Source organism: Chelon labrosus (genome assembly GCF_963514085.1).
Source record: "Chelon labrosus genome assembly, chromosome: 21".
NCBI lineage: Eukaryota > Metazoa > Chordata > Actinopteri > Mugiliformes > Mugilidae > Chelon > Chelon labrosus.
The window spans coordinates 9718759-9742498 of record NC_140354.1 but is presented as its reverse complement, the minus strand read 5'-3'; the positions used below and the strand labels follow the sequence as shown (position 1 = coordinate 9742498).

Genomic DNA, 23740 nt, shown 5'->3' with positions numbered 1-23740 from the left:
GGGTGGTACATGTCTAAGTAACATCCACACGAATGCCAGGTCCAAAGGTTTCCCAGCAGAACATTGTATTGTCACAAGATGGTCAATGTTATTTACTTCTCCTGTCAGTGGTCATAATGTTATACCTGACTGGTGTACATCCACACTTCTAAAACAAATTAAATACATTGTAAAACTATTTTTCATAGCCAACAACTATGCCACATGATGTTAAATTAACACAAATAAATGTAAAAACCAGGAAGAACCAGATGTCAGCAGGCCACAGCTAAATCAATCCATAACCACTTATCCTGTAGAGGGTCCTAAGGGGCAGGAGCGTATCCCAGGTGGCACTGGACAAGGGGTGGGGTACACCCTGGGCAAGTCATCAGTCTATAACAGGGCTAACACAGGAAGACAAACAAGTCAGACTTACATGCACATGTATGGACAATTTTGAATGACCAATTTACCCAAGACTTGGGAATATGAGAGAAACCGGGACAGCCACAGGGAGAACAAGCAAGCTCCACACAAAGGCCCCACCATGAACCAGGGTGACAACTGAAAACAAAGTGAAGTCAGCCGTGTATGAAAATAGCATTTATTGGATGCAAACTCCGTTAAGGTAATCCGAGCACATTTTTACACCTGTGCACTAGTGCATCCCGACCGGCAACACTGCATCGCGGACGGCCTCAGACAGGCAGGGCAGGCAGGCACATGCACAGCTTCCATCGAAACTACCCGGGCCGTCACGCGTCGAACAAACTAAAAGTTTAAAAACTGCAACCGTCCCAGACGTCGGAGAGCAGGGGGGGGAAAACTGCACTGAAGTGATGTCACCTTAGGTAGTAAAAGAAAAACGGAACGCCGGCAAAGAACCGAGAGCCGGCTGCAACGAATGAAGTCAAAAACGTGTTCAGTTTGTACCATCAAAAAGAAACACTCGTCACTTCAGGACTTCAAAACTGAAAGTCTCACTAAATAAATAGGAATTATTTTAAACTGTGTTCACTAGCATTTCAAAAATTAGCAAGCACATTGAATGGAGTGATAAACTCTAGCAAATCAGTCGACACAGATCCGACACATGAAAGAGCCTGACCTCATGCACACTTCATGTCACACAGAATTTCTTGCTTTTTAAATGTCTATGAACCTTACAAGAACTTAGGCTTTAGTTTTGTAAATAATTCACCCACACACACACATACACACACTCGACGCTCACACAAACTCTACAGTAATTGGCTACACAGTTACAGTCGAAACTCATTACAGTCCGCAGTTAGCATCCTCTTTGATCATACGATGACAGTCTGAATCTCCACCTCCTCTGGGGAGGTGATGACATATCCCTCTTGCTGCTGCACCGTCTCCACTTCCTCCTCCACCGTCTCCTCGGTGGTAACCATGGTAACCGTCCCCCCCTCCTCCTCCTCATCCTCCTCCTCCGCCGCCTCCACCGCGCCCGCCGCGGCCAGCAGCGTGCCGTCGCTGATGGCGGAGGCCAGCGTCATGGCCACCTGCTCCGTCAGGCTCTCCGGCGTGGCGATGGTGATGGTGTCGCCGCAGTCCGAGATGGACGGGCCGTCCTCGTTCACCGCCACGTTGCGCACGATGATCTGGTGGCTGCCCGTGCCGCCGGCGCTCTGCGACTGGCTGACAATCTGCTGCACCACCTTCATGATGTGGTTTCCCATCTGGGAGGGAGAGGTTGCAAATAAATGCACTTGGTGTACGGCATAAAGATTACGTATTTGTTCTCCTTTGCGCTACCCGCGTGTGAATACTGACCTCATTCTGGCTGTCTTGAATAAGCGTGACCCCTTCTTCCTGAATTTCCTCCTCAGTTTGAGTCTGGATGCCAGCAGAGAAGCAAAAGCAAATTTTTAATAGCTTGAATATTCCTTTGGGGATTGTTGAATCCCTGCATTTAATACGGTCGTGATTAAAAAAGGCATTAACTACATATGACAAACAGCTCTACTTTTTCAACAAAAAAAAAAAAAAAGAAAAGCTGTTTGAGCTGCACTATGCTTAAAAGCACAGCCATCAAAAACAGGTGACCACAAGACATGGCTATTTGCGGTCAGCTGAAACTTTGCTGTTAGTAACCGTTTTTTTCAAAGATCAATAACCTTTGGTACATCGTTGGAGTCTTTTCGTTCTTAAAGGGGAACTACTGTTTTTTTACAACCTGGACCTTATTTCTGGCATGAAATACGATCGTTTACTCACCCATATAACTTTGTTGTTATTTGGAGTCGTTCGGGAGATATTTAGATCTGCGTATATCCATATAGTGGGAGTGATTGGGGCACCGAAACGAAGCCTCTAAATAACACATTATCTGCCGCGAAACTCGTTCATTTCACCAATATTTTGTTATGATACGCTAGTGCTATTCCCCGTTGAGTCTGGAGTTACCCGTTATCATCATCCGGGATGATGTCTTCTGACCTAGATGATGTCATCCACTGTCGGCTTGTTTACCTGTAATTTGCTACTGCTAGTTTTTTGCAACATGGCTGAATATTTTTCCGATTCTGAGGTTGTGGACGAACCACAGCAGTAGCAAATTACACGTAAACAAGCCGACAGTGGAGGGTGCCACAAAATATTGGTGAAATGAACGAGTTTCGAGGCAGATAGCGTGTTAGTTAGAGGCTGTGTTTCGGTGCCCCAGTCACTCCCACTATATGGGTATACGAGGATGTCTCCCGAACGTACTACAAATTACACCAAAGTTATATGGGTGAGTAAACGATCGTATTTTCTGCCAGAAATAAGGTCCAGGTTGTAAAAAACAGTAGTTCCCCTTTAAGTCAGTATTTTCATACTTAACCACGTCTCTATAAACAAATGAAATATCAGTGGTCTATGCTCTGGCATCCTAATTGAAAGTACTGTTCTAAAAAAAAAACAAACAACGTGCTTCAAAGTTTAAATCCATAATGTTAAGGGAGGGACCATGTTTCTCCTAACCCTGTTTCCCTGTAGCTCTCACCTTGATGATATACTCCTGTGTGTCTGCCACCACCGAAGAGAACTCCACCAAGACTGCATGAGGATCCTCCGAGATGATGGCCGCTGTAGCAAGGTTGTCCACCGACTCCTGCTCTTCAGTCACAGCAGTTTGCTCCTCATTGCAGTCGTCCTTGTGGCAGCCTCCTGGTGGAAAAACAACATGTACTTTTAGGAGCGCTTGTGTCACCAGAGCAAACACTTGCACTAGCCTTACCAGCCTTACACTAGCCTTACCTTTGGCACGCATATGCCGGTTAAGAGTCCCGTGCTCGGCGAAGCCACGTCCGCACTTCGGGCACTTGAAAGGCTTCTCCCCGGTGTGATGACGGATGTGTCGCACCAGAGAGCCTTTCTCCCTGAAGCCCCTCAAGCAGAACTGACACACGTAGGGTTTCTCGTCCCCGTGGGTGCGCTGGTGCACTTGCAAGGCATTCTGTGCGACGTAAAGACGCGTGTCATAGACAGCGGTGAAATGCTTTTTATATTTCTGCGCGACCAGCACGTTCAACTAGCGCTACCTTGGTCTTGTATCCCTTGTTGCATCTCGAGCAGCGGTAGGGTCGCTCGTCTGAGTGAGCCCTCATGTGTTCGCGTACGTGTCCGATGGTTTTGTAGAGCTTGCCACATTCGCCACACTTGTATCTCCTCTCGCTGACGTGGACTTCCATGTGTTTCTTGAGCAGGTAGCCAGTCAGAAACTCTTTTTGACATAGTGTGCACTTGAAGGGCTTAAAACCTGTATTAAGAGGAAAAGGTATAGAGAGAAATCAAATCCCAAAACCATTTTATGTAATGACCTAATCAGACTGCGTCAAGACTTCTTTGATGTGACTCGCTCCAATAGATTGTGCCTAGTTCCCCATCAGGTCACATATTTGCTGTTCTGATTGGTTGTAAGACTATATAATTGCGTATAGAGGACTATCTAACAGAACATGAGATGGAGAGACTGTGATGCTGCGAGTCTTACTTATGAACCTACCCAAATGGCCTTTAACATGGAAGCGGAAATAATTTAAGCCCTTGAAGGAGCGGTTACAGTGTGGGCACGTGTGCAATTTCGATGACCCCCGCTCACCACTGTCACTTGTTTCCTGAAAAAGAAAACGAAAAGGAACGACAATAGAATATGAGTTCAACTGAGACTAGCTTTAAAAAGAAAAGAAAAAAAAAAACTTCCTTGGGTGCTGAGTTCACATGCCTGTCAATGCCAGTTACCAACACCCACCTCTTCCATCTCCACAAACTCTTCTTTAACTTGGATCTCGATGACACCCTTGTCAGTATCGGGCCCGTCGGAAACCACTTTGGTCATCTCCTCGGTTGTGTGCGCAGTCTCCTCCACCACCGTTTCCTCCGTCTCCAGTGCGATGCCAGAGTTAAGGATGGCCTGGCAGATGAGATTGTCACCTGCGGCCGCAGCAGCAGCCAGGGCTTCTGCCTGAGACTGCTCTACCACCACCTGGCCAAAAAAAAAAAACAAGTTACCAAAAGAACGGGACGAGTTACAGGAAAAAATATCTCACACCAAATGCCTGTGACTTAATCTTCAACAGAAATCGATGTACAGCAACGTTCAGACTTGGCATCAACACTTCCTTCCACATGCGTCCCCAACTGTTGCGCAATAGACTAATGTAACAGCTGCTGTCTCTAACTGCTCGCTACCACTGTATCAGAACCAGAGACAGCACTGTTTGCTGTGTATGCGTCATGACTTGTGCAGATGGTGCATATTTTGGAACAAGCTGTAAAGTTTCTCTCACCCACTGAAAGCATGCACACGCATCACGTTATTATTATTTGATTACTTATTGATATACACTCCAATGTTACGTTTTTCAGGTTACACAAAACTCAGATCATGATATGAACCCTGGAAGCTTCCATATCAGTTTGGTGACCGGACATTATTGAGGAAATGAGCAACTTAACTCAACGAGGCTTACTTGCACACATCCCCACGATCACATCGCTTACTAGTTCACAGCTACTACAACAATTTTTTTAAATGGCTATCATTACTATTAAATAGACATCAGCTATGGTCCTTTATCCTTTATAGGTGATCATTTATAGAATTAGTTGTGAGTTTTTGTGACCCAAAACACATTCACACTACAACTGTGGTCTTAGATCACACAAATGGGCCCCGGGTGTGCTCACACCTGTACTTTAAGATGGCCACTATATAAATTATTCAGCTTTTGAAAGGAAACAATACATAGCGGACTTTAAATGCGCATCCTCACCTGTTGCTCTTGTGTTGTTCCATCCACCTCCATTGTGAAGTGGACTTCATGCAGGACCTCTTGGGAACCAGCGTCTACCACACTGACAACAGCAGTCTGAGCCTCCACTTCCATTTCCTGCTCCTCCGGCTGCTGCTGCTGTTCCACAACTACCACCTCCTCCTGGCCAGCCACTGCAGCTGGATGAGATTCAGCCCCTGAACAATTAGCACTCAGTGGATTATCGTTTAAGTACTTTTTTTGTAAATTGAAAATTAAACAAGTTAATTAAAAAGCTCATAGGAACTCAGAAAGTGTTGTGTTAATTTAATAGCTGCATGACAAGTTTTTTTCCCCCACTTTTGTAACGGCTACTGCACAAATTTTAAATTGAAAGCTGACCTTTCTGCACTCCATCCTTGCTGACCAGGATTTCCTTGTATTGGACAAAGCGGATCTTTTCGGTGCAGGGCGTGAGAGCTTTAAGATGTCTAGTAAGAGCACCTGACTCTCTGAAGGACTGGCCACACAGGGTACACCGATACGGTCGCTCATCTGAAAGAAAAAAATTACGGTTGGGTTAATTTAATTGGAGGCGAACAAGACGACAACAGTCCGGCCTGACTTCAGTTCACGCTCCGTACCTGTGTGACGGCGGTGGTGACGAATCAGGGAACCTTTAGTGCGAAAAGACGTCCCGCATAAGCCACAGGAGAAGTTCTTCTGGTCACTGTGAGTTTTCATGTGAGTTCTCAAGATGTTGGTCTAGCGAGTGGAGAAAAAAAAAAAATAGATTAGTAAACCCTAACATTTTTCAATGAAACACACACTTAAATCAAATGCACGACTCACCGTTTTAAACGTCTTTTCACAAAGTTGGCAAATGTAACGTCCCTCTTGGTTGACTCTGTACATAAGCTTGTCTTTGGAAGCATTATCAGACACAGATTCTTCAGTCCCATCTGACTGGTCAGTGACTTTAAGAGAAGCAATTTTCTTCCTGCGACCTCGCCCCAACTGGTCACTGCTTTCATCTGTGCGAAGAAACGGACAAAAACAACGACAATTCAGACCCAATGCAGATCCGGAATCATTTTGATACCATTACTCAAGTTAATCTCCATCTAAAACAATCTCCAAAAAGCAACTAGCATTTTCTTTCTTCTCCAGTTCACCACCTTCATGTTATTATAAACAAAATATTCAACATTTGATCATCAGCTTCTGAAATGTGAGGATTTTATGCTTTTCTTTCCCGTATATGGTAGCACTGGATATCTTATTAAAACTGAGGTATGCAGAAAAGCATATCATAACGACAAAATGCTGAACCTTTAAGAAGATGGGCTACAGCCGCAGAAGACCGCGCCAATTGCCCCTCCTGTTAGTTAAGAACAAGAAACCGAGGCTACAATTTGCAAGGGTTCGGCAAAAGTTTGTTGAGTCTTGATTTCTGTGAGATTAAAATTTCAGATTCAGAATTCGGCATAAACAATATGAAAGCATGTATCCATCCTTAGTACCAACTGATTATTGTTTAGATGCCACTGCCTATACGAGTACCGTTGCTGAACATGTCCATCCCTTTATGACCCCAGTGAACCCGCCTTCTGATGATATCCAGCAGGACAATGTCACTAAACTAAAATCCTTGCAAGCTGATTTCTTGAACAGGACAGTGAGTTCACTGTCCTGAAATGGACAATTGTACTAGAATGGGTGATTCACATCATGCATGTCCAGCAGCTGCGGGATGCAATGATGTCAACATGGACAAGGGAGCTCTGAAGACAGAAGTGGTACCAACCCGGTACTAGCAATGAATCAACAACTAATCCAGGAATTAATGTTAACATTGCAGACCCACCATTAGTGTTCTTCACCAGTTCATCTGAGGATGTGCCTTCAGCTGTTTTCACCTCTGAAGAATAATTTTCAGTGTTTGCAGTTTCCTGCAAAATGCAAAGATCAACATTATTAGTCAGTGAACCTGATGTTTATTGTGATTGTTGGATGTAAAACCCCAACCATCACAGTTCATACCTCTTGGGGGGCATCCTGGCTGTTGTCCTTTCGTGCTTCAACGCGTTTGCAGCTGTGTTGCAGCTTGTGCTGTATGAAAGCTTCCAACGTGGAAAACTCCGACTGACAGCGTCCACACATGTGCACATCTTCATCTAAAAGCACAGAGGCAGACACTTTCCGCTAACTTGCCAACTTCATCGAGTATTTGTGCAGCGCTTTTTACCTGGCATGTGTAAACTTTTCAAAATACCACCTGGACTTGCAATGTGAGTGCAGATACATGCGAGAAATAAAAACTAGCAAGTCTCGCTAATGGCAGCTAGCCGCTAGCAACAATTCACGACGGAGGAAGTTAGCTAGGCCCAAACGTAAAAAAAAAACGACAAACAATTCGGACTTGTTTCAGCCGCTAAGAGGACCAACCTTCGTCTCCCAGTGTGGTTTGAATGGCGATCGTCTCGTTGCCGTCCTTCGTTTGCTCGCTCTCTGTTTCTGCCGTATGATTATTTTCTACACTCATGTCGTTTGAATTCTCCGTCTCTGTCGCAACGCTGCAACAGGGAGGGAAAACATGGCGGATTTACGACCCTGTAGTCATAACAACAAAAGGGCGCGTGCGTATGTGTTTTTCACATAAACTGTTTTTTATCGACAGAAATAAGAAAAAAATAACTAAATATGTGTTTATCTAATTTTGTCCACGAACCATTTTATTATATTTCTATATATATTGACATATATATTATATTGTACATATATCCAGCTCTTATTCATCCCATTACACATATATCTGGTATATATTTAAACAACAATGTGCAATAATTAACTTCTTTTTCAATTCTGTGCTGCTTTTCTGTGCAGTAATTTACTCTTTCTGTGCTAGAATCCAACGGGCAATGATTCACTTTTTAAAATTCATTTTGAGCCAATAATAATTGCAGCGTTATACCGAAAAAGACACCGTGAAAAATAAAAATAAATAAAATATCTGATTCAGTCTCTACCTGCGTTTTCCACGTGAAAGTGGGACAGATTATTGTGAAGGGCTCTGAAAGCCACCATACATGTAAAGAATTGGTTTACTGCACCCACCCAGGAAACGTTTCAGCTTCTAGACGTGACTATGTGCGTGTCTCTAAATATATCGCTGCTTCTTAGTGTGTCACAGTTTAGTTTTTGTGTTTTATGTTACACTTCCCCATGCAACTAGTTTTAGTAAATGAGGAACGTTCATTGTAATGTATGTCATGTTATGAATATCCCTTTTATGTTGATGAATCTATTGAGGGAACCACTGGTTGTTCCTGTTTACTATCAGCAAGACAAAATTAGCATAATTTTGGCACCTGTTGTTTCCAGATTGCTGGCCCTTAATGTACTTTTCATCTTAAACAGAGTTTAAGCACAATATTTATTTGTTTAGTCATTTATTTTAAGAACCATGTATCAATCAATCCTATGCAAATTTTAATTCCAAGACTATAAGTTGCTTTTCGTGGTCACTCAGGAGAAACAAGGAGATGTTTACAACTGTAGAATTAAGTTTAGAGTCTGCACCACTGACTGTATAAACTAGGTCTGCACTCCTTTCCTGCAGCTATTTTCCGACCCAGGAGAAGTCACGTTACTTGTGCATGTATGGAAAAAGCCAAGTCAGAGTGACTGGTAGCTACATAAAGTGTATTTTATAGGGATAAAAGTTATTATTAATTACTCTCAGTTATGTGTGTTTACATCTCCTTTCCCCAGTACGTGCACGTCTGTTGACACTTATTTTAGATAAGCATAACTCGTGTAAACATTTTAAAACTTTGAGGCTTGCCACTGTTGAGAGTTGGCTCGAGCTATTCACGACACAAGACAAAGGTAAACAACAAACACTTCTTTACGGCAGTAAAAATGGCTTCTCACTTCAGCGGTGTGCTGCAGTTGACAGATCTCGATGATTTCATTACCCCATCCCAGGTACGGTCAATACAAGTATTATAACGTGTCACAGTGTAATATATTAATTATTAGCTTCCTAAAAATATATGAAGCTAATAACATAAAGGAGCCCACAGCTGTAAACGTAACGGAGTAGCTACCGTGCGTTGTAACCTTTCTTGTCAGTGCTGAGGAAAGAATGCAAAAATAACCACGACAATCAAGTCCTCTTGACTTAAACTCATCATAGTGGCGTTTACCACAAGGTTAAGCTGTTACTACTTACAAAGTCAAAAACCCAATAACTTTAAAAGCATGAGATGCGCGTGGCGCTGTTAGCTTCATGCTAACGATAGCGATGATGTAATCTCGAGAAATAACGTTGTTTTAGGCTAAAACAGATAAAAGGTTACATTTCTCTCTCTCCTTTGTTGTTCCTAACCAGTTTTCTCAGATGTTTTGTTTTAAAGGACTGTGTTTATGTGGTCCATAAAGTGTATATAATAAATACTTACACTGTAGTGTTTTGTGTGGTTTACCTACACTCCTCCCCTGTCATTTAGGGATACAAGTTAAAACGAATCCATTCTAATATAACAGTCCTGCAGTAAATCTTCATGAAGATTGTGTCTATGTCTTGTAGGAATGCGTCAAACCTGTCAAAGTAGAGAAGAAACAAGGCAAATCTGTGGCCAAAATTCAGATAGAAGATGATGGCAGTTACGTCCAAGTCAACCAGGTAGGCATCAATACTTTTGGGTGTGCATTATTAGAGTTGAAGTTTTGCACCATTTAGCTTGAATGAATCCACCTTGCTTTTGCAGGACGGTGGCAAGCAGAAGCTGGAGAAAGCAAAGATCACGCTGAATGACTGTTTGGCCTGCAGTGGCTGTATCACTTCAGCCGAGAGCGTCCTCATCACGCAGCAGAGCCACGAGGAGCTGTTTAAAGTGCTCCGTAACAATAAAGTAAGGATGTGTCCGAATGCTTGTCTGCTGCACATCTAGTTTTCTTTTGAGAGTGACATTGTATTGACTTGTGCAACATTTGGACACAGGCCGGGGCGACAGATCAGAAGACTGTGGTGGTGTCAGTGTCACCGCAGTCCAGAGCCTCCCTTGCAGCAACCTATGACCTCAGCAGTAGTGAGGCAGGCAGGAGGCTAACCTCTTTCTTCAAAGGCCTTGGTAAGTAATAGTCAGCCAATATTATGTGTCTTTTTAGCCCGACACTGTCCATTCTAAATATTATTGTTGTTGCAGGGGTTCATCACGTGTTTGACACTAGCTTTAGTCGGACCTTCAGCTTGCTGGAGAGTCAGAGGGAGTTTGTGGAGCGTTTCCAGAGGAAGGAGCAGGACAAGAAGGCCCTTCCCATGCTAACATCTGCCTGTCCAGGTATTCCACTAAAATCAATCATCACAAATTAAATTTGAACCTTCATCATATTGGTGGTGGAGAATGTAACTGGTATACGTATCTGACAAAAAGTAAAAAGCAATGAAAGACGCTCTAGTTTGTTGTGTTTTTGATGTTTATCTGAACATGTTTGTGGTTTTCAGGTTGGGTCTGCTATGCAGAGAAGACCCATGGGGAGTTTATTCTTCCATATATTAGCACTACTCGCTCCCCCCAGCAGATGATGGGCTCTCTGGTTAAAGGCTATTTTGCTGAACAACAGGTATGATTTGCATTTGTGCTCTGGGTCACCTGCTTTTAATGTACAGCATGCAGATGAATGGCAGTAGGAAAAGGATGACAGATGAGTTTCCATTGATCAGAGTGTTTATTGTGTGTATCGTTAGGGTCTGAGCCCGCAGCAGATCTACCATGTGGCGGTAATGCCATGCTTTGACAAGAAACTTGAGGCCTCGCGGCCAGACTTCTACATGAAAGAAGCTGAGATCCGAGAAGTGGATTGTGTCATCACTTCTGGTACAGTAACTACTCTAATAATGCCCTTTGTGACGCAGATATGCAGAATCCACTTTTTAATACGATTCCTCGTCTATTAAAGGAGAGGTTCAGAAGATGCTGGAGGAGGAAAAATTGTCTCTGAATGATTTGGAGCCTGCAGTTCCAGATACGATGTAAGTTATCTGGCTTTTTGGTGGGTAACTGAACCTTTGTTGACCTTCTGATTGGTCTATTGACCGCCAACCAGAGGGCATCCACCCTTTGTAAAGTCCCAACTTCCTGTGTTACTGTTGCTAGGTTCAAATTTGACAGCTTACGTTAGCTGAAAATTATTTCCTCTGCTATACCCAAACTTGGCGACTATATGGTCTATTGGAATGGGCCCCTGCATTGCTATTATTAGTCTAACCTAGGAAGGAACAGTAACATAGCAAGGCAGGAGTTCACTAAATTTCGGAGTCCTCCGGTTGGTGTCAGCAGACCAATCAGAAGGCCAACAACGGGTCAGTTTTCTCACTTAAAAGAATTACAAAATTCCAGTTGAGTAGCTCAAGTCACAGGTTATAAATCATTGTCCCAGGTTCAGCAGCGTGTGCGGGGATGAGTTCCTGAGCCACGCCGGGAGTGGATCAGGGGGCTACCTCCATCATGTCTTCACCCATGCTGCTAAGCAACTCTTTGGAGAGGAGGTGAAGGAGCTCACCTACAAGACCCTTCGGTGAGTCCGTCAAAACTGCTTCAAAGGCTACAGATGCAAATTAAGTAAAAATTGCACCTTTTGAGTTACATCTCATCTCACTTCCTCCACCAGGAATAAAGATTTCCAAGAGGTGAGTCTAGAGAAAGACGGCGTCACCGTACTTTGCTTTGCTTCAACGTACGGCTTCCGGAACATCCAGAACCTCGTGCAGAAACTCAAGAGGGGGAAGTCGCCTTACCACTTTGTGGAAGTTATGGCTTGTCCATCAGGTAATGTAAATATTTGTGACGTCAAAATTCCACAAAACATAGTGTATGCTGGCAAATTTAATACATTCATTTAGTTACCAGATAGATGACTGACAAGAAGAACTCCTATGATAGTTACATTGACGCTCCTTGACTACTTTAATCATTCTTCTGATATCTTGTTAATATTCAGGCTGTCTAAACGGTGGCGGGCAGGTGAAGCCCTCAGCTGGCCAGAACCCAAAGGAGCATCTTCAGAAAGTTGAGGAGCTCTACAAGGCAGAGCGCCCCCTGTTGCCAGAAGACGACGTCCGCGTAGCCGAGTTGTACCAGTCCTGGCTCAACAGTGTAGGAGAGGAAAGGGCCAAAGAGCTGCTGCACACGCAATACCACACGGTGGAGAAGATGACCAACGGGCTCGCTATGAAGTGGTGACCAATGTTCGTTTTTTTTTGTTTTTTTTAGTTCACATCAAAGGATGTTTTGCATTCCTTTATTTTGCACGCACTGATTCAAAACCGTCCAAAAAAATGCGACCATCTTTGTCTCTCTTCTGAGACGGTGGAGTGAAAACTTGAAAACCAGAAGGTTAGCTGTATGCCTGCATCCACTGTTCTCCTCACGTAAAGTCTATGTGCCTGGCAACACGGAAGACCAGATCCTAGGCGTTTAAGCAGAGCCAAATTATGTTCATATACTGATCATTTGCCCTCACACTGCTGATTGTCCTTTTAGACGTATCATTAGTTAAGTTATTAATTTTTCCGTGGGATCTGTTACGCTGTGAAGATAGGAGCCGAAATGATACAAAGCAAAATATAATCAACCACTGTGTATATTTAATCATATTTGCATATATATTTTGAAAAATAAACACATTATTTAATTGCATCTATATGTTTTAAATGTTCCTTTGTGGAACATAAAGAGTATGTCCAGAAATTAGATTCAGACTGATATTTTAATTGTAATATTCTTGTCTTTGGGAAAGTACATTCACAGTTTTGTACACTGAACATATTTGATACCCATCCCAAAATATGGAGTACAAAGTACAGTGTAAAGGACAGGCACATTCACATAAATTTGACATAATGTTAAATTAGATTGGAGCCTTACACATGTTAGACAAAATTAAGCGGTTGACCCTTTGCTACAAGCCCTCTGGTTGATGGTCAGTTGAGAAGGCCAACAAAGGGTGAATTGAAAAATATATACCATGTAAATAAAAAATTGTTACTGACCATGATGCCGAATACAAACAAACATCTATAAGGAAATGAAACAACAAATACAAAGGAATTAAGGACACCTTTCCCCCAAAACCAGTTATTTAAATCAATAAATACACAAGACACATTGTGATCTCATCAGTTTGACAGAGCTATAAGCAGATGTTCCCTGGTCCAGTTAGATTGTGCATAACAGAGACCGGCCTTTAAATTAGTTCAGGAATATTTAATGGAAGCAGCTTGAAACTGGCCTTTTTTGAGCAGACTTGACACCTAAACACGTGGTTTTGTGGGGCGAACCTGGCACCCAGCAGCATACAGTAAAGTGGTCAAACTTAAGTCAAAGCAACGGACACCACGCTCTAGCGCTTTGCTGCATTCACCTTATTCCTCCTCAGCAGTCCTAACCTTTGAGCTCTGAGACGGTATCTCATGGTCGGAGCAGTCCCCACTCCAAAGCCAGCATGGCGTGAGGAGGAAGCCTCTCCTTGGGCTTCTTAAATTTGTCCTTCTCCTTCCGCAGGACCCTCAGCACCTCTATTGGATCCGTCTTCCCTGTGAACTTTTGCACTCCTTCCTCCCTGCAATGCAGTGAAGAAGATAAGAAAGATGAACAACTAACAAAGCAACATGAACAAAAATGTTTCTTGAAACACAAAGTTCACCAAATGAACCTGCTTTACCAACTTGTCAAGTTGCATTGGTATTTAAAATGATTCGACATTAGACGAGTGGCCAAACATACACATTCCTAAAAAGGACTGTCTTTTAAATCCCTTTCAATAAGCAACACTTCAAGGTGTCCAATTCAAGGACATAAATTTCCTTGCCTCGATTTCCTTATGGGGCATGTTCTCTGCACATTCTTAGATAATCCTACAACCAATCAGAGCAACGGATTATGTGACGTATGCTTCTCAACAAATGCGTCAATGGCAGTTTGCTGTCAATATCTTGTACACTGACACTACAGCGGAGTCTAAACTTCTTGCTTTTCAACTCCAATGCGATCCATGTGACACGTATAAATATCTTGCCGTTACCTTTCTGCTGATAATGCCAACTCAAACTATTTGACTGGCCCGACAGATCTCTGAAAGAATTCAGAACGGACTCAAGACTGGTTTCCCAGAGTCAACACACCTGATCTGGACAGCAACACATTTCTTTGGTTGGCTGGAATATTTTTGTGTGGATCAGTCCAAGCCAGGAGATACAGAATGACTCTGACAAAAAGTTGGATGATGTGTCTGTGAAGGTCATGGGATATCCAAAAAAAAAAAAAAAAGGTGAAACGCAGGCGACTGGACTTGTTGAGTTTTTTTTTTTTTTTTTTGAAGACGTTGTGGCGCTCATCCAAGTGGCTTCGTCTGGAAGGGTTTTTTAGGAAAACTCATAGGAGGTGCCCACCTGAAGCTTCCTTTAAACACAGGTAAGTATCAGGTCATTAGAGACCCTAGGGCACCTCCCACAGATCCTAATTAAAAACTCCAACAACCTGCCAGTCATTTAAAACTAAAGGTGGTGAAAAGTCTATAAGAAACCCACCAAGTCCAGTTGCCCTTGTTTCAGTTTTATCTTTTGGATATGTTCCATTAGAGTGACTTTACGCCTTTAAGGGAAAACCACCTTGACTGCTCTTCACCCAGCCAGTTCTTTCACGTTTCATTTACATTGCATATAAATAAATAAACTCACGAGAGGCGAAGAAACGGGTTGTATTCAAACTCCTCTATGAGGGTAGACGGCACCGTTGGTTTGTCATCGTCGTCTCTTGCCTGCAGACACATCAAAGGCTGTAAGGAACGTGCGGATTACTTCTCATGTGTACTTAAAGAATAAGAAATATTGATTCTGTCAGCAAATAAACAGATTCTATTACCCTAAAACTTTTAAAAACACAACGATGGATCAACTTAATTTTTACCTTTAACATTTACTCTTGAGTCAAACTCACAAAGGCTACCAAAAATAGTCAGAAGTGTGTTTATGACTCCAGTTTAAGACATGTTTGCAACTACAGCGCTCAGCTGTTTCAGGTATTTGCCTTTCTTGATTTATACACCGATCAGCCACAACATTAAAACCACCAGCCGATGAATTGAATAATGTTGACGATGGGTACCTGGCATTTACGTATGTTGCTTTCATATGTATCACCATCTGAATACTATTGCAGGCCAAGCAAACCACCATAGCAACATCATGAGGGTGTGCCTTGCTTCGTGGTGCAGAATGTTTCCAAGATAAGCAACGAGTAGGCACCCAATCATGGTCCAATTCTGATGCTTACATGCCAACCCATGTGAGCATCCCATGACCCTATGATCGGTTCATGGTTTCTCCCTCCATGGACCACTTTTGAACGGTGCTAACCACGGTGGAGTGGCAAAACCCCACAAGAGCTGCAGTTTGTCCCACAAGAGACCCGGTTGTCCGACTATCGCCATTTGGCCCCTGTCAAAGTCGCTTAAATCTTTCCATGTTACCGTTTTTCCTGTTTCTAACAAATCAACTTTGAGGACAAAATGTTCACCCACTGACAAGTGCCATGTAAATGAGATAATCACCTGCGTTATGCACCTGATCAGAGATTATGAGCAGGTGGTCATAAAGATATGGCTGATCTGTGTATATTTGTCCTGGTTTTAAAGATTTAATTCATCAACAAATGAACTTGTGGTTGAATTTGCTGTGAAAAACCTTTGGTCTTTTGTTAACAGTCACAAAAATATTGCTTTGCTCTTCAGGTAGTTTTCAGTGTATTTCTCACCCTGGCCCAGCTCAGCATCTCTTTAACCTTTTCATTCTCTGGCTCCACCAGCATGGCGAACTTCAGGTTCTTAATGGTGTACTCGTGTCCGCAGAACACCTTCTACAGATGAACAAAGCCTCATTTAAAGTTAGGACGAGATCACGGCACAGCTTCGGTTCATCACCCCGGGCTCTGTGCCATCCTTAAGGTGCTCTACAGGTAAAGGGGCGAAGGAAGGAGAGACCAGGCTGCACACAGTCCTACCACTGTATATGCTTATTCATCACCGTGGCTTATCTGAGGTCAAGCTAGATGCTGTTTACCCTGTGAGGGCTGCACAAATCCACAACAAATGTGTCTTACTCCCACTGACCGTGTCTTGAGGCAGGGAGCCGAGCACCTGGGTGAGGTTGTGGTACATCTGTTCCGCCGTGCCCTCCAGAAACCGCCCGCAGCCGCCAATGAACAGCGTATCCCCTGACAACCAAAAAGAAACAACAAGGGGATGTGACAGAGGGCGTTGGCCAGACACGGTCACCACGCTCACAACGACATCAAGCAACAGAGCGCTATTCAACGAGGCTTCATATCTCTAGCCACTTGAAATGATGCAGGCAGTTGACGCTACAGGAAGTGAGGCATTTCAACTGGTTCGCCGGTTTACAGAGAAAAGACCTGTGAACACAGCCGGGGCGTCGGTGCACTCATCCTCCCAAACAAAGTAGCACATGTGACCAGATGTATGGCAGGGAGTGAACAGGCACCTCACATTGATGCTGCTAAACTGCAAATGGAGAAGAGACGTAAGAAAAAAGACCATATGACAAAGCTATTTATCTATTTATCTATCTATGTAATCTTCAAGTAAAGACATTTTACTCCTGTTACTGTGTGGGCACCTTTAATTCCTGAGCATTTACAACTTTATCCGTCAAACCCCCGATCCGATCATCTCCCCCGTACACCCTCAGGCCGGGAACTTCCTTCACCAGGGCCTCGTTCCCTCGAGCATGATCCCTAGAAATAGAAAACAGTGTGATTTTTTTTATTTATTATTTAGCAGTGACTTCAAACTGGTTCATTCTCACAGCAAAACACTCTCCTTACCAGTGGTGGTGCGTGGTGAGAACGGCTACCAGGGACACACCTTCTCTCTTCACTATTTCGAGCAGCTGTCAAACGACACAGGGCAGATGATCACCGGGGCCGATCAACTGCTGAACTCACGTTTAAAGCAAAAATACCAAACACTCAAGAGGGAAGCTCTAAATAGTGGGGATTTGCTACTTTTCCTTTTCCTTTGTGATGCAAGCTGAATATCTTTATGTTGAAATATCAGTGGCCGAGAGAGCTAAAACGAACTGCAACTTAGGAAAACACAGGTAAATTAAGAAATACCTATGCATCAGTTTGACGACAGATGCAAAGGCTGCAAACACTCAGAACACAATCAAATACAGAAATGTTTCCAGGGGGGTCATAGAAAAGCGGTGAACCTGGCTGAGACGCGGTTGTTGCTCAGAGCTTTGTGACTTTGGGAGTTGGTGATGCTTGCTACTTGTCAGCGGTGGTGGAAGTCCGCTCAAATGTAAGTGTCTTTTTTTTTTTTTTTAAACATCCTCATCACATGATTCCATGTTTGCATTTTTGCTTATTGTCAGCTTGCCTATTATGCTGGAAAACTACGCCATTGTGTGCAGGCTGTTTCAGTTGTGGTCTGTGCCACTTGCATTGTGTTCCTCCATTTGCTGGCGTTGTATTTGCCGCGCATGTGTTGCCAGATTGATGAAGATGTTTTCCTCATTTACATGTGTTTTCTTAGGCTGCAGTGTGCTGAGCTCTCTTGGCCACGGTGTGTTTATTACATCCTGACATTTTATACACCAAATAATTAGCTGAAAAATAAGGTGCAGGTTAATTGATGAGGTAAATAGTAGTTTGCCGCACTTCTATTTGAGCGTCAGAGCATATAATTCACTATTCCTTACAGAATATGCATTTGTTTTCATTCATTTTCTTTAGAGATGATTTTTTCCAACTTTCCACATGCATATTCCTCTTTTAGTTCTCCACTGCTGTTCTTTGGCCACTTGTGAAAAAATAGAAGACCAGAAAACTTGTGAGTGAAGCTTAGTGTTTACAATACAACGTCCCTCACCCGGTGCGGTACAGCAGGATCCACCGCTATGGCCTGTTTGCTCTGCTCCTCTATCACCAGGTACATATAGTTGTCTTCCAGGATGGAGATCACCTTTACCTTCATGTCAGCCAACTCGCGCATGCGCAACACGGTGCGCGACACTTAAGGAAGATATTTGTTCAGCAAATTACACTTAACGTATGGACAATTATTCAGCTTCCATTTGCATACTATTTAACATAGTAGCGGTACATGTAATGCACATGTTAGAAACAGTTAGCCCATTAAAGCTGGGTGTCAGCTACTCCAGTCTGCAAACTAGCAGTGTAATGATGCCGAACACTTTCTGTGGCCTTAGCATGAATATAAAAGCCAAACACATCGATAACAAAAGGTAGACATACCTCACGTCAGTTGTATTAGACTTGTTATTCCTGTCCGACTGTGATTCTCCCAAAAATAATATTCCACATTTCTCTATGCAGACGAGGAAGTTATCGTGACGTCGTTGAGGCAAGACATTTTAATCGAGCCGGAAACATAGAGGCCTTTCAAAAAAAAAATATATATATATATATATATCTGGGTGCAGATGGATTTATTGTTAATAGCCAACAGTTTGAATATATGATTAGTTTTCTTTGCAGGATGCAGGACTTTTTTTTTTTTTTTTTTTAAAGAAAATCGTTTTAAAAATGTATTAAATCCGTCTGAATGCTTATTTCTAGTACGCTTTACTCAGCTGCTACTTTGGTACAATTTTGAAGAGGTTTACCTGTACTGTACTTCTAATTATTTTGTTGAGCTTAACTGATACCTAGTGACCATCATACAAGATGTGATGCATTTCTTGATTGATCTGAATATCCAGCAATGTATGAAAATATAAAGAACAAAAACAAATGTCAGCTAGAACTTCGACTTGAATTAGCGCTAAATGAATAAGAGTGTTCTGAGTAGTGAACTAGTATTCCACCAAGTTGCACGTACTAAACTCCGTGTTACCATATTTTGATCTTCAAGTCATATTCTGAATGCAGACGCTTGCTTGTACTCACAACTAATGCGTTTTATTGCATTTTTGCAAATGACCTCATGCAATATGTTTTTGTAAGACTGTATTTTACAGAAAGAGCATTCAGGATATCCAAAAATTTAATGCTGACACGCCAATAATAAGCCACTGCTGTGCTCACTGGACGCTTTTAAATAAAATTTGATATAAAAGCAGTTGCACCACTGTTTAGATGTAATAAAACATTTTCAACCACTATGAAAGCAATGAAGTGAAGAAACATGGTCGGAATAAAACATTGATACAAATCTTTACAAATAAATGCGTTGATATGACTTAATCAATTCCCAGACATATCTTAACATTTATTACTTGGGTGGCTCTCTGTCTAGTGCATCAAATTTAAACACCGACTGAAAGAGTAGTTTGTTCATACATACGTTTCAGCATTATGCTAAATAGACTCTTAAACATTTAGATAAACTAAATTTCATTTCAAATAAAGCATTAAAGCAATGGCCATATATTCCTAAAAACTCACACAAACAAAGAAATCAAATACATTTAAAAGGACAGATAACTTACAGCCGTATGTGATAACCTGGTATGTACCCTTAGCTTTGAGTGAATGTAGTTGATCTATTACAAGTGAACTAGGTATTTTCTTCAGCGTGTACCAAAAAAAACTTTCAGCATTGTCAGCAGTTGTCAACATGACCATGCACAGGACTTCACTCCTTGGGCACGCGGAAGCCATCCTTTGCTTTCCGGAGACTTCTCATGGTTTCAATCGGATCCGTCTGCTTCACATGGTCTTGCACGGCCTTCTCTCTAAATTAAACATTTAAAGAATGTCAGCCAGAATTTTTGACTTGAATTTGCGCTAAATTAATTAGATTCTTCTGAGTGAACTAGTATTCCAACAAGCTGCACATACTTTACTCTCATGAAGGGGTTAAATGTGAATTCATCTGCCAAAGTGGACGGAATAGTTGGTTCTCCATTGCTGCACTTCTCCTGCGGGAAGGTAAAGACACAGATGCAAATGTTTTTATTTTAATTGCCTGATCATCTGACCGTGGTGAGGTCTGCTCGGATGCGACACATGTCTGTCAAATACCTTTGCCCATGCAAGTTTCTTCTGAATGACTTCATTGTCTGGCTCCACGTGACGTGCAAATTTCAGATTGCTGACGGTGTACTCATGACCGCAGTAAACACGCTTAAAAACAAAACCATCACAGTTAGTCAGTCACGCAAATTAAACATCCTTTGACGTAACGGGACATTTTTAAAAGAACAAAAATAAAAATGTATCTTATACTAACTGATAAAGAGTCATTGATTTAAATTCCTTCATTGTAATTTGCCATATTTACCGTTTCAGGAGGCAGGCGTCCCAGAATTTCTATCAAGGCTCTGTACATCTGCTCTGCTGTACCCTCGAAGAATTTACCACAACCGGCCACAAACAGCGTATCACCTGCATGGGTAAAAAGAGGCCTTTAGGCATTAAAGATCACAGATGACAAAGGGGCCTGATGCTCCGTATTTAATTGTACAGTTTATCTAAAAGGGTGAAACATACCTGTGAAAACAGCTGGTGGCTCGGAGCTGTTTTCTTTCGTCACATAGTAGCAGATGTGACCGGTCGTGTGACAAGGCGTAAACAGGCATTTGATATTGAGTGATCCGAGCTGAGAAAGAGCCCCGAAAAAAAAATAAAAAATTGAGTGAACATCAGTGTTTTGGCACCGAGTTGCGCGTGTGGCTGTAGAACAAAGAGTTTGATGGTCTCACTTTGAAACTGTTGGAATGCGAAACCTTCTTCGTAAGGGCATCAACTCTGTCATCTCCTCCACAGACCTTCAACCCTGGCATTAACTTCACCATCTTCTCATTTCCACCGGCATGGTCCCTAAAACATAGTAATCCGTGTATCATGACTCTCCTTTGGTATAAGGGTATTAGGCATTTATAAACGTTTAGAAGCATGCTATAGCAGTAATTTACGCTGTTTAAAATCTGAATAATGTTGCGAGTACCGTATGCCATGACAACATAACACGCAGCTTACCAGTGGTGATGAGTGGTCAGAACTGTTGTAAGTTTGACACCATGTTTTCTGACAGCTTCCACCACCTGTTGAAAGCACAAAACAATATAACTGATGATGTACGAAGATGACAGTACCAAAACAGCCCTTGGTGACGTCTCTAATGATCTACTGCCTATTTCAGATGTAGTTAAAAATTTTCTAGTCCTCACCTGTGCCTTTGAAACAGTTGTCCACAATATTTGAATCAGCCATCTGTAATCTTTTCACAGTCTGGAGCATTAAAATGGTTTGTTTGCCATTTATCAAATATAACCTTCACTGTAGAAACTGAACATACTTGTGGAGTTCCACAGGGCTCCATTCTGGGCCCTCTACTAAAGGGGTGCCCACAGTTTTTCCAAAAAGATCTACCTACATTAAATTAAAATTATATACAGTAATAATAATAATAATAATAATAATAATAATAATAATAGAGTGGCCACTATGTCAATCAAGTGTCACTTTTTTTTTTTAATAAAGGGCACTCGATCTACCTGCATAGCCTTTGCAAGCTACCAGTCAATCGCGATCGGCTTATTGGGCATCCAGTCTCTATTGTTTTTCATTTATTTGCTTTCAATTCAACCCCCACTACTATGCAGATGACACAGAACTCTAACCCCTTCTGAAATCTACTAGTAACGATATATAGCCCTTACTTTTCTGTAATGTTTGAACATTTTCTCAGTTTTACCGATTCCAAAACAGAAATTATCATTATGACTCTTACAAAGCAAAACAATACTGATTGCTTCATGTCAGGTTTGGGTCAACCCTCTAGTTATGTTAAATAAGAGGCCTGAAATCTCAAGAGTGGTCTGTCTTTTATTACTCAGGTGACAAAGGTTGTGCAGTCTATCTTCCTTCGTCTTAGGTTAACTTCTAAAGTTAGGCCTTTTCTTTCATTTACAGATTTATAAAAACAAAAAAAGGTCAAAGATGCACTCATCAGCTCTAGACTCGACTATTGCAACACGCTGTAATCTGGTATCAGTAAGGGAAACATTAATAGGCTTCGGTTAATTCAAACAGTGCTGCTCAAACCCGAGACCAAATGACTCAAACACGTTCTGGTCTTAACTGGTTTCCAGCTAGTTTTAAAATCGATTTCAACATTACTGCTCGTCGTGAGAGATTACACAGCCCGACGCCCACTTACATTTGTTATCTTTTAACTCCTTGTGTGCCCGATCGCTGTCTGAGACCTTCCACCAGGAACTTTTCGGCTCTGCCTAAAAACACGCCTTGTGGCTAAGGTGATCGGGAAGATAGGATTTCTTGCCTGCTAGGCTTCTTTTAAATCTTTAAAAATCATTTAATTTTCTCCAAATTAGGCACACAACTTTACTGTAATTATTTTAAGCTGCTTCATCTTGCGATCTGTTCTTATATAGCTGTTACTAAGGCTTCTCCTATACTTTACACTGTGGTTATTTGTGTGTACAGTTATACTTCGTTCATCATAACACTACAGCATGTTGTGATATAGTTTGTACAGACCTTTATTGGCTCCACAGGGTCAACAATGGCTGCTTCTTTGGATTCCACATCGATCAGCAGGTACATGTAGTTGTCAGAGAGTGCTGGGAGAAGTTCAACCTTCATATTTGCTTGCTCCACCAGGTGAGATTTCCTTGTTGCGGTATGAATGAGAGCGGCTGCTTGGGCCTTGACTTCCACAGGTACTTCATGAGAGAACACAAATCAATATATTTAACAGATAGCAAGGCTGAAAGAATGATGACACTGTCAGTCTATGATTAGTTTTATTTCCTTGAAAGTTTCTTGTTTCATCATTGGAAATGCCAGGAAACTTAACACTGCCCGACATCTTGACAGGCGTTCAAGTCGAGAGCTGACACGACACTCAACAGATGTAAACAACGTTAGCTTGAACGCTAACTCTAAAAATATGAATAATATATTTGCGTCGTTTTTCAGACAGCTGCCAAGGCTTTACTCTAACGCGACTGTCACAATAGAGATTATGTAACAGGGTACGAGTAGTTCCTCAGACGGGCTAGCTGTTTTCGTCTGTCAGGTCTCCTCTCGCAATAATAATAACAATAAAAAAGCAGTGTTAGCCCTCACGTAACGAGGCAAGAAGATAGAAAATCGCACGCTAAAGGAGAAAACGTGTCGTACGTACAGTATTTTAAGGCGGTTGCTGCTCCTATTAGAGTGCAGGCACTCCCCACAAGTGACTTGAATAACATAACAACAGTAGCTTTAGTCTTGTCACATATGTATAAACCTGGAAAGTTTGGTTCGGGGGTCAGTTCCGCTTCCGCCCCCTTTTCAACTGCAGCCTCGCAGACGCTACCAATCGAGTCAAGATGAGTGGATCGTGAATAATAACGCTTTAAATTCGTAAATGATTTGATTAGTCTTACAAAGACGTTACATTATGATTATGTGTTGGTTTATTGTATATTT

The 23740-nt window shown here is 42.2% G+C and overlaps 4 protein-coding genes across 5 annotated transcripts; 1 reads left to right on the top strand and 3 right to left on the bottom strand.

Annotated features, from left to right (window-relative positions):
* Positions 1–578: 578 nt before the first annotated feature.
* e4f1 (E4F transcription factor 1) lies at positions 579–7839 on the bottom strand. 2 transcript variants are annotated; one of them, XM_084570970.1, is made up of 14 exons: positions 7695–7839; positions 7290–7423; positions 7114–7198; positions 6099–6280; positions 5891–6011; positions 5649–5801; positions 5268–5464; positions 4244–4477; positions 3998–4109; positions 3534–3751; positions 3250–3448; positions 2996–3159; positions 1783–1845; positions 579–1688 (listed from the first exon to the last, which is right to left on the bottom strand). In XM_084570970.1, exons 1-14 carry the CDS (start codon positions 7789–7791, stop codon positions 1290–1292), a joined length of 2358 nt encoding a protein of 785 aa, XP_084427096.1. In that variant the 5' UTR covers positions 7792–7839; the 3' UTR covers positions 579–1289. The 2 variants fall into 2 exon arrangements, with proteins under 2 accessions (XP_084427096.1, XP_084427097.1); XM_084570971.1 differs by having other exon boundaries at positions 5268–5446.
* Positions 7840–9164: 1325 nt separating this feature from the next.
* On the top strand, positions 9165–12498 carry narfl (nuclear prelamin A recognition factor-like). The gene is made up of 11 exons (XM_084570717.1): positions 9165–9236; positions 9841–9936; positions 10022–10165; positions 10255–10384; positions 10460–10594; positions 10759–10877; positions 11002–11131; positions 11214–11286; positions 11694–11831; positions 11925–12082; positions 12255–12498. Exons 1-11 carry the CDS (start codon positions 9171–9173, stop codon positions 12494–12496), a joined length of 1431 nt encoding a protein of 476 aa, XP_084426843.1. The 5' UTR covers positions 9165–9170; the 3' UTR covers positions 12497–12498.
* Positions 12499–13695: 1197 nt separating this feature from the next.
* On the bottom strand, positions 13696–18738 carry LOC311506668 (hydroxyacylglutathione hydrolase-like protein). Its single transcript, XM_084570718.1, has 9 exons — positions 18593–18738; positions 18207–18349; positions 17156–17220; positions 16948–17065; positions 16724–16832; positions 16422–16525; positions 16067–16168; positions 14992–15071; positions 13696–13874 (listed from the first exon to the last, which is right to left on the bottom strand). The coding sequence occupies exons 2-9, from the start codon at positions 18327–18329 to the stop codon at positions 13724–13726; spliced, it is 852 nt and encodes a 283-aa protein (XP_084426844.1). The 5' UTR covers positions 18330–18349; positions 18593–18738; the 3' UTR covers positions 13696–13723.
* Positions 18739–18948: 210 nt separating this feature from the next.
* On the bottom strand, positions 18949–23585 carry hagh (hydroxyacylglutathione hydrolase). Its single transcript, XM_084571575.1, has 9 exons — positions 23454–23585; positions 22805–22989; positions 21281–21345; positions 21004–21121; positions 20792–20900; positions 20583–20686; positions 20324–20425; positions 20141–20220; positions 18949–20034 (listed from the first exon to the last, which is right to left on the bottom strand). Exons 1-9 carry the CDS (start codon positions 23518–23520, stop codon positions 19935–19937), a joined length of 930 nt encoding a protein of 309 aa, XP_084427701.1. The 5' UTR covers positions 23521–23585; the 3' UTR covers positions 18949–19934.
* Between the last annotated feature and the right edge of the window lie 155 nt (positions 23586–23740).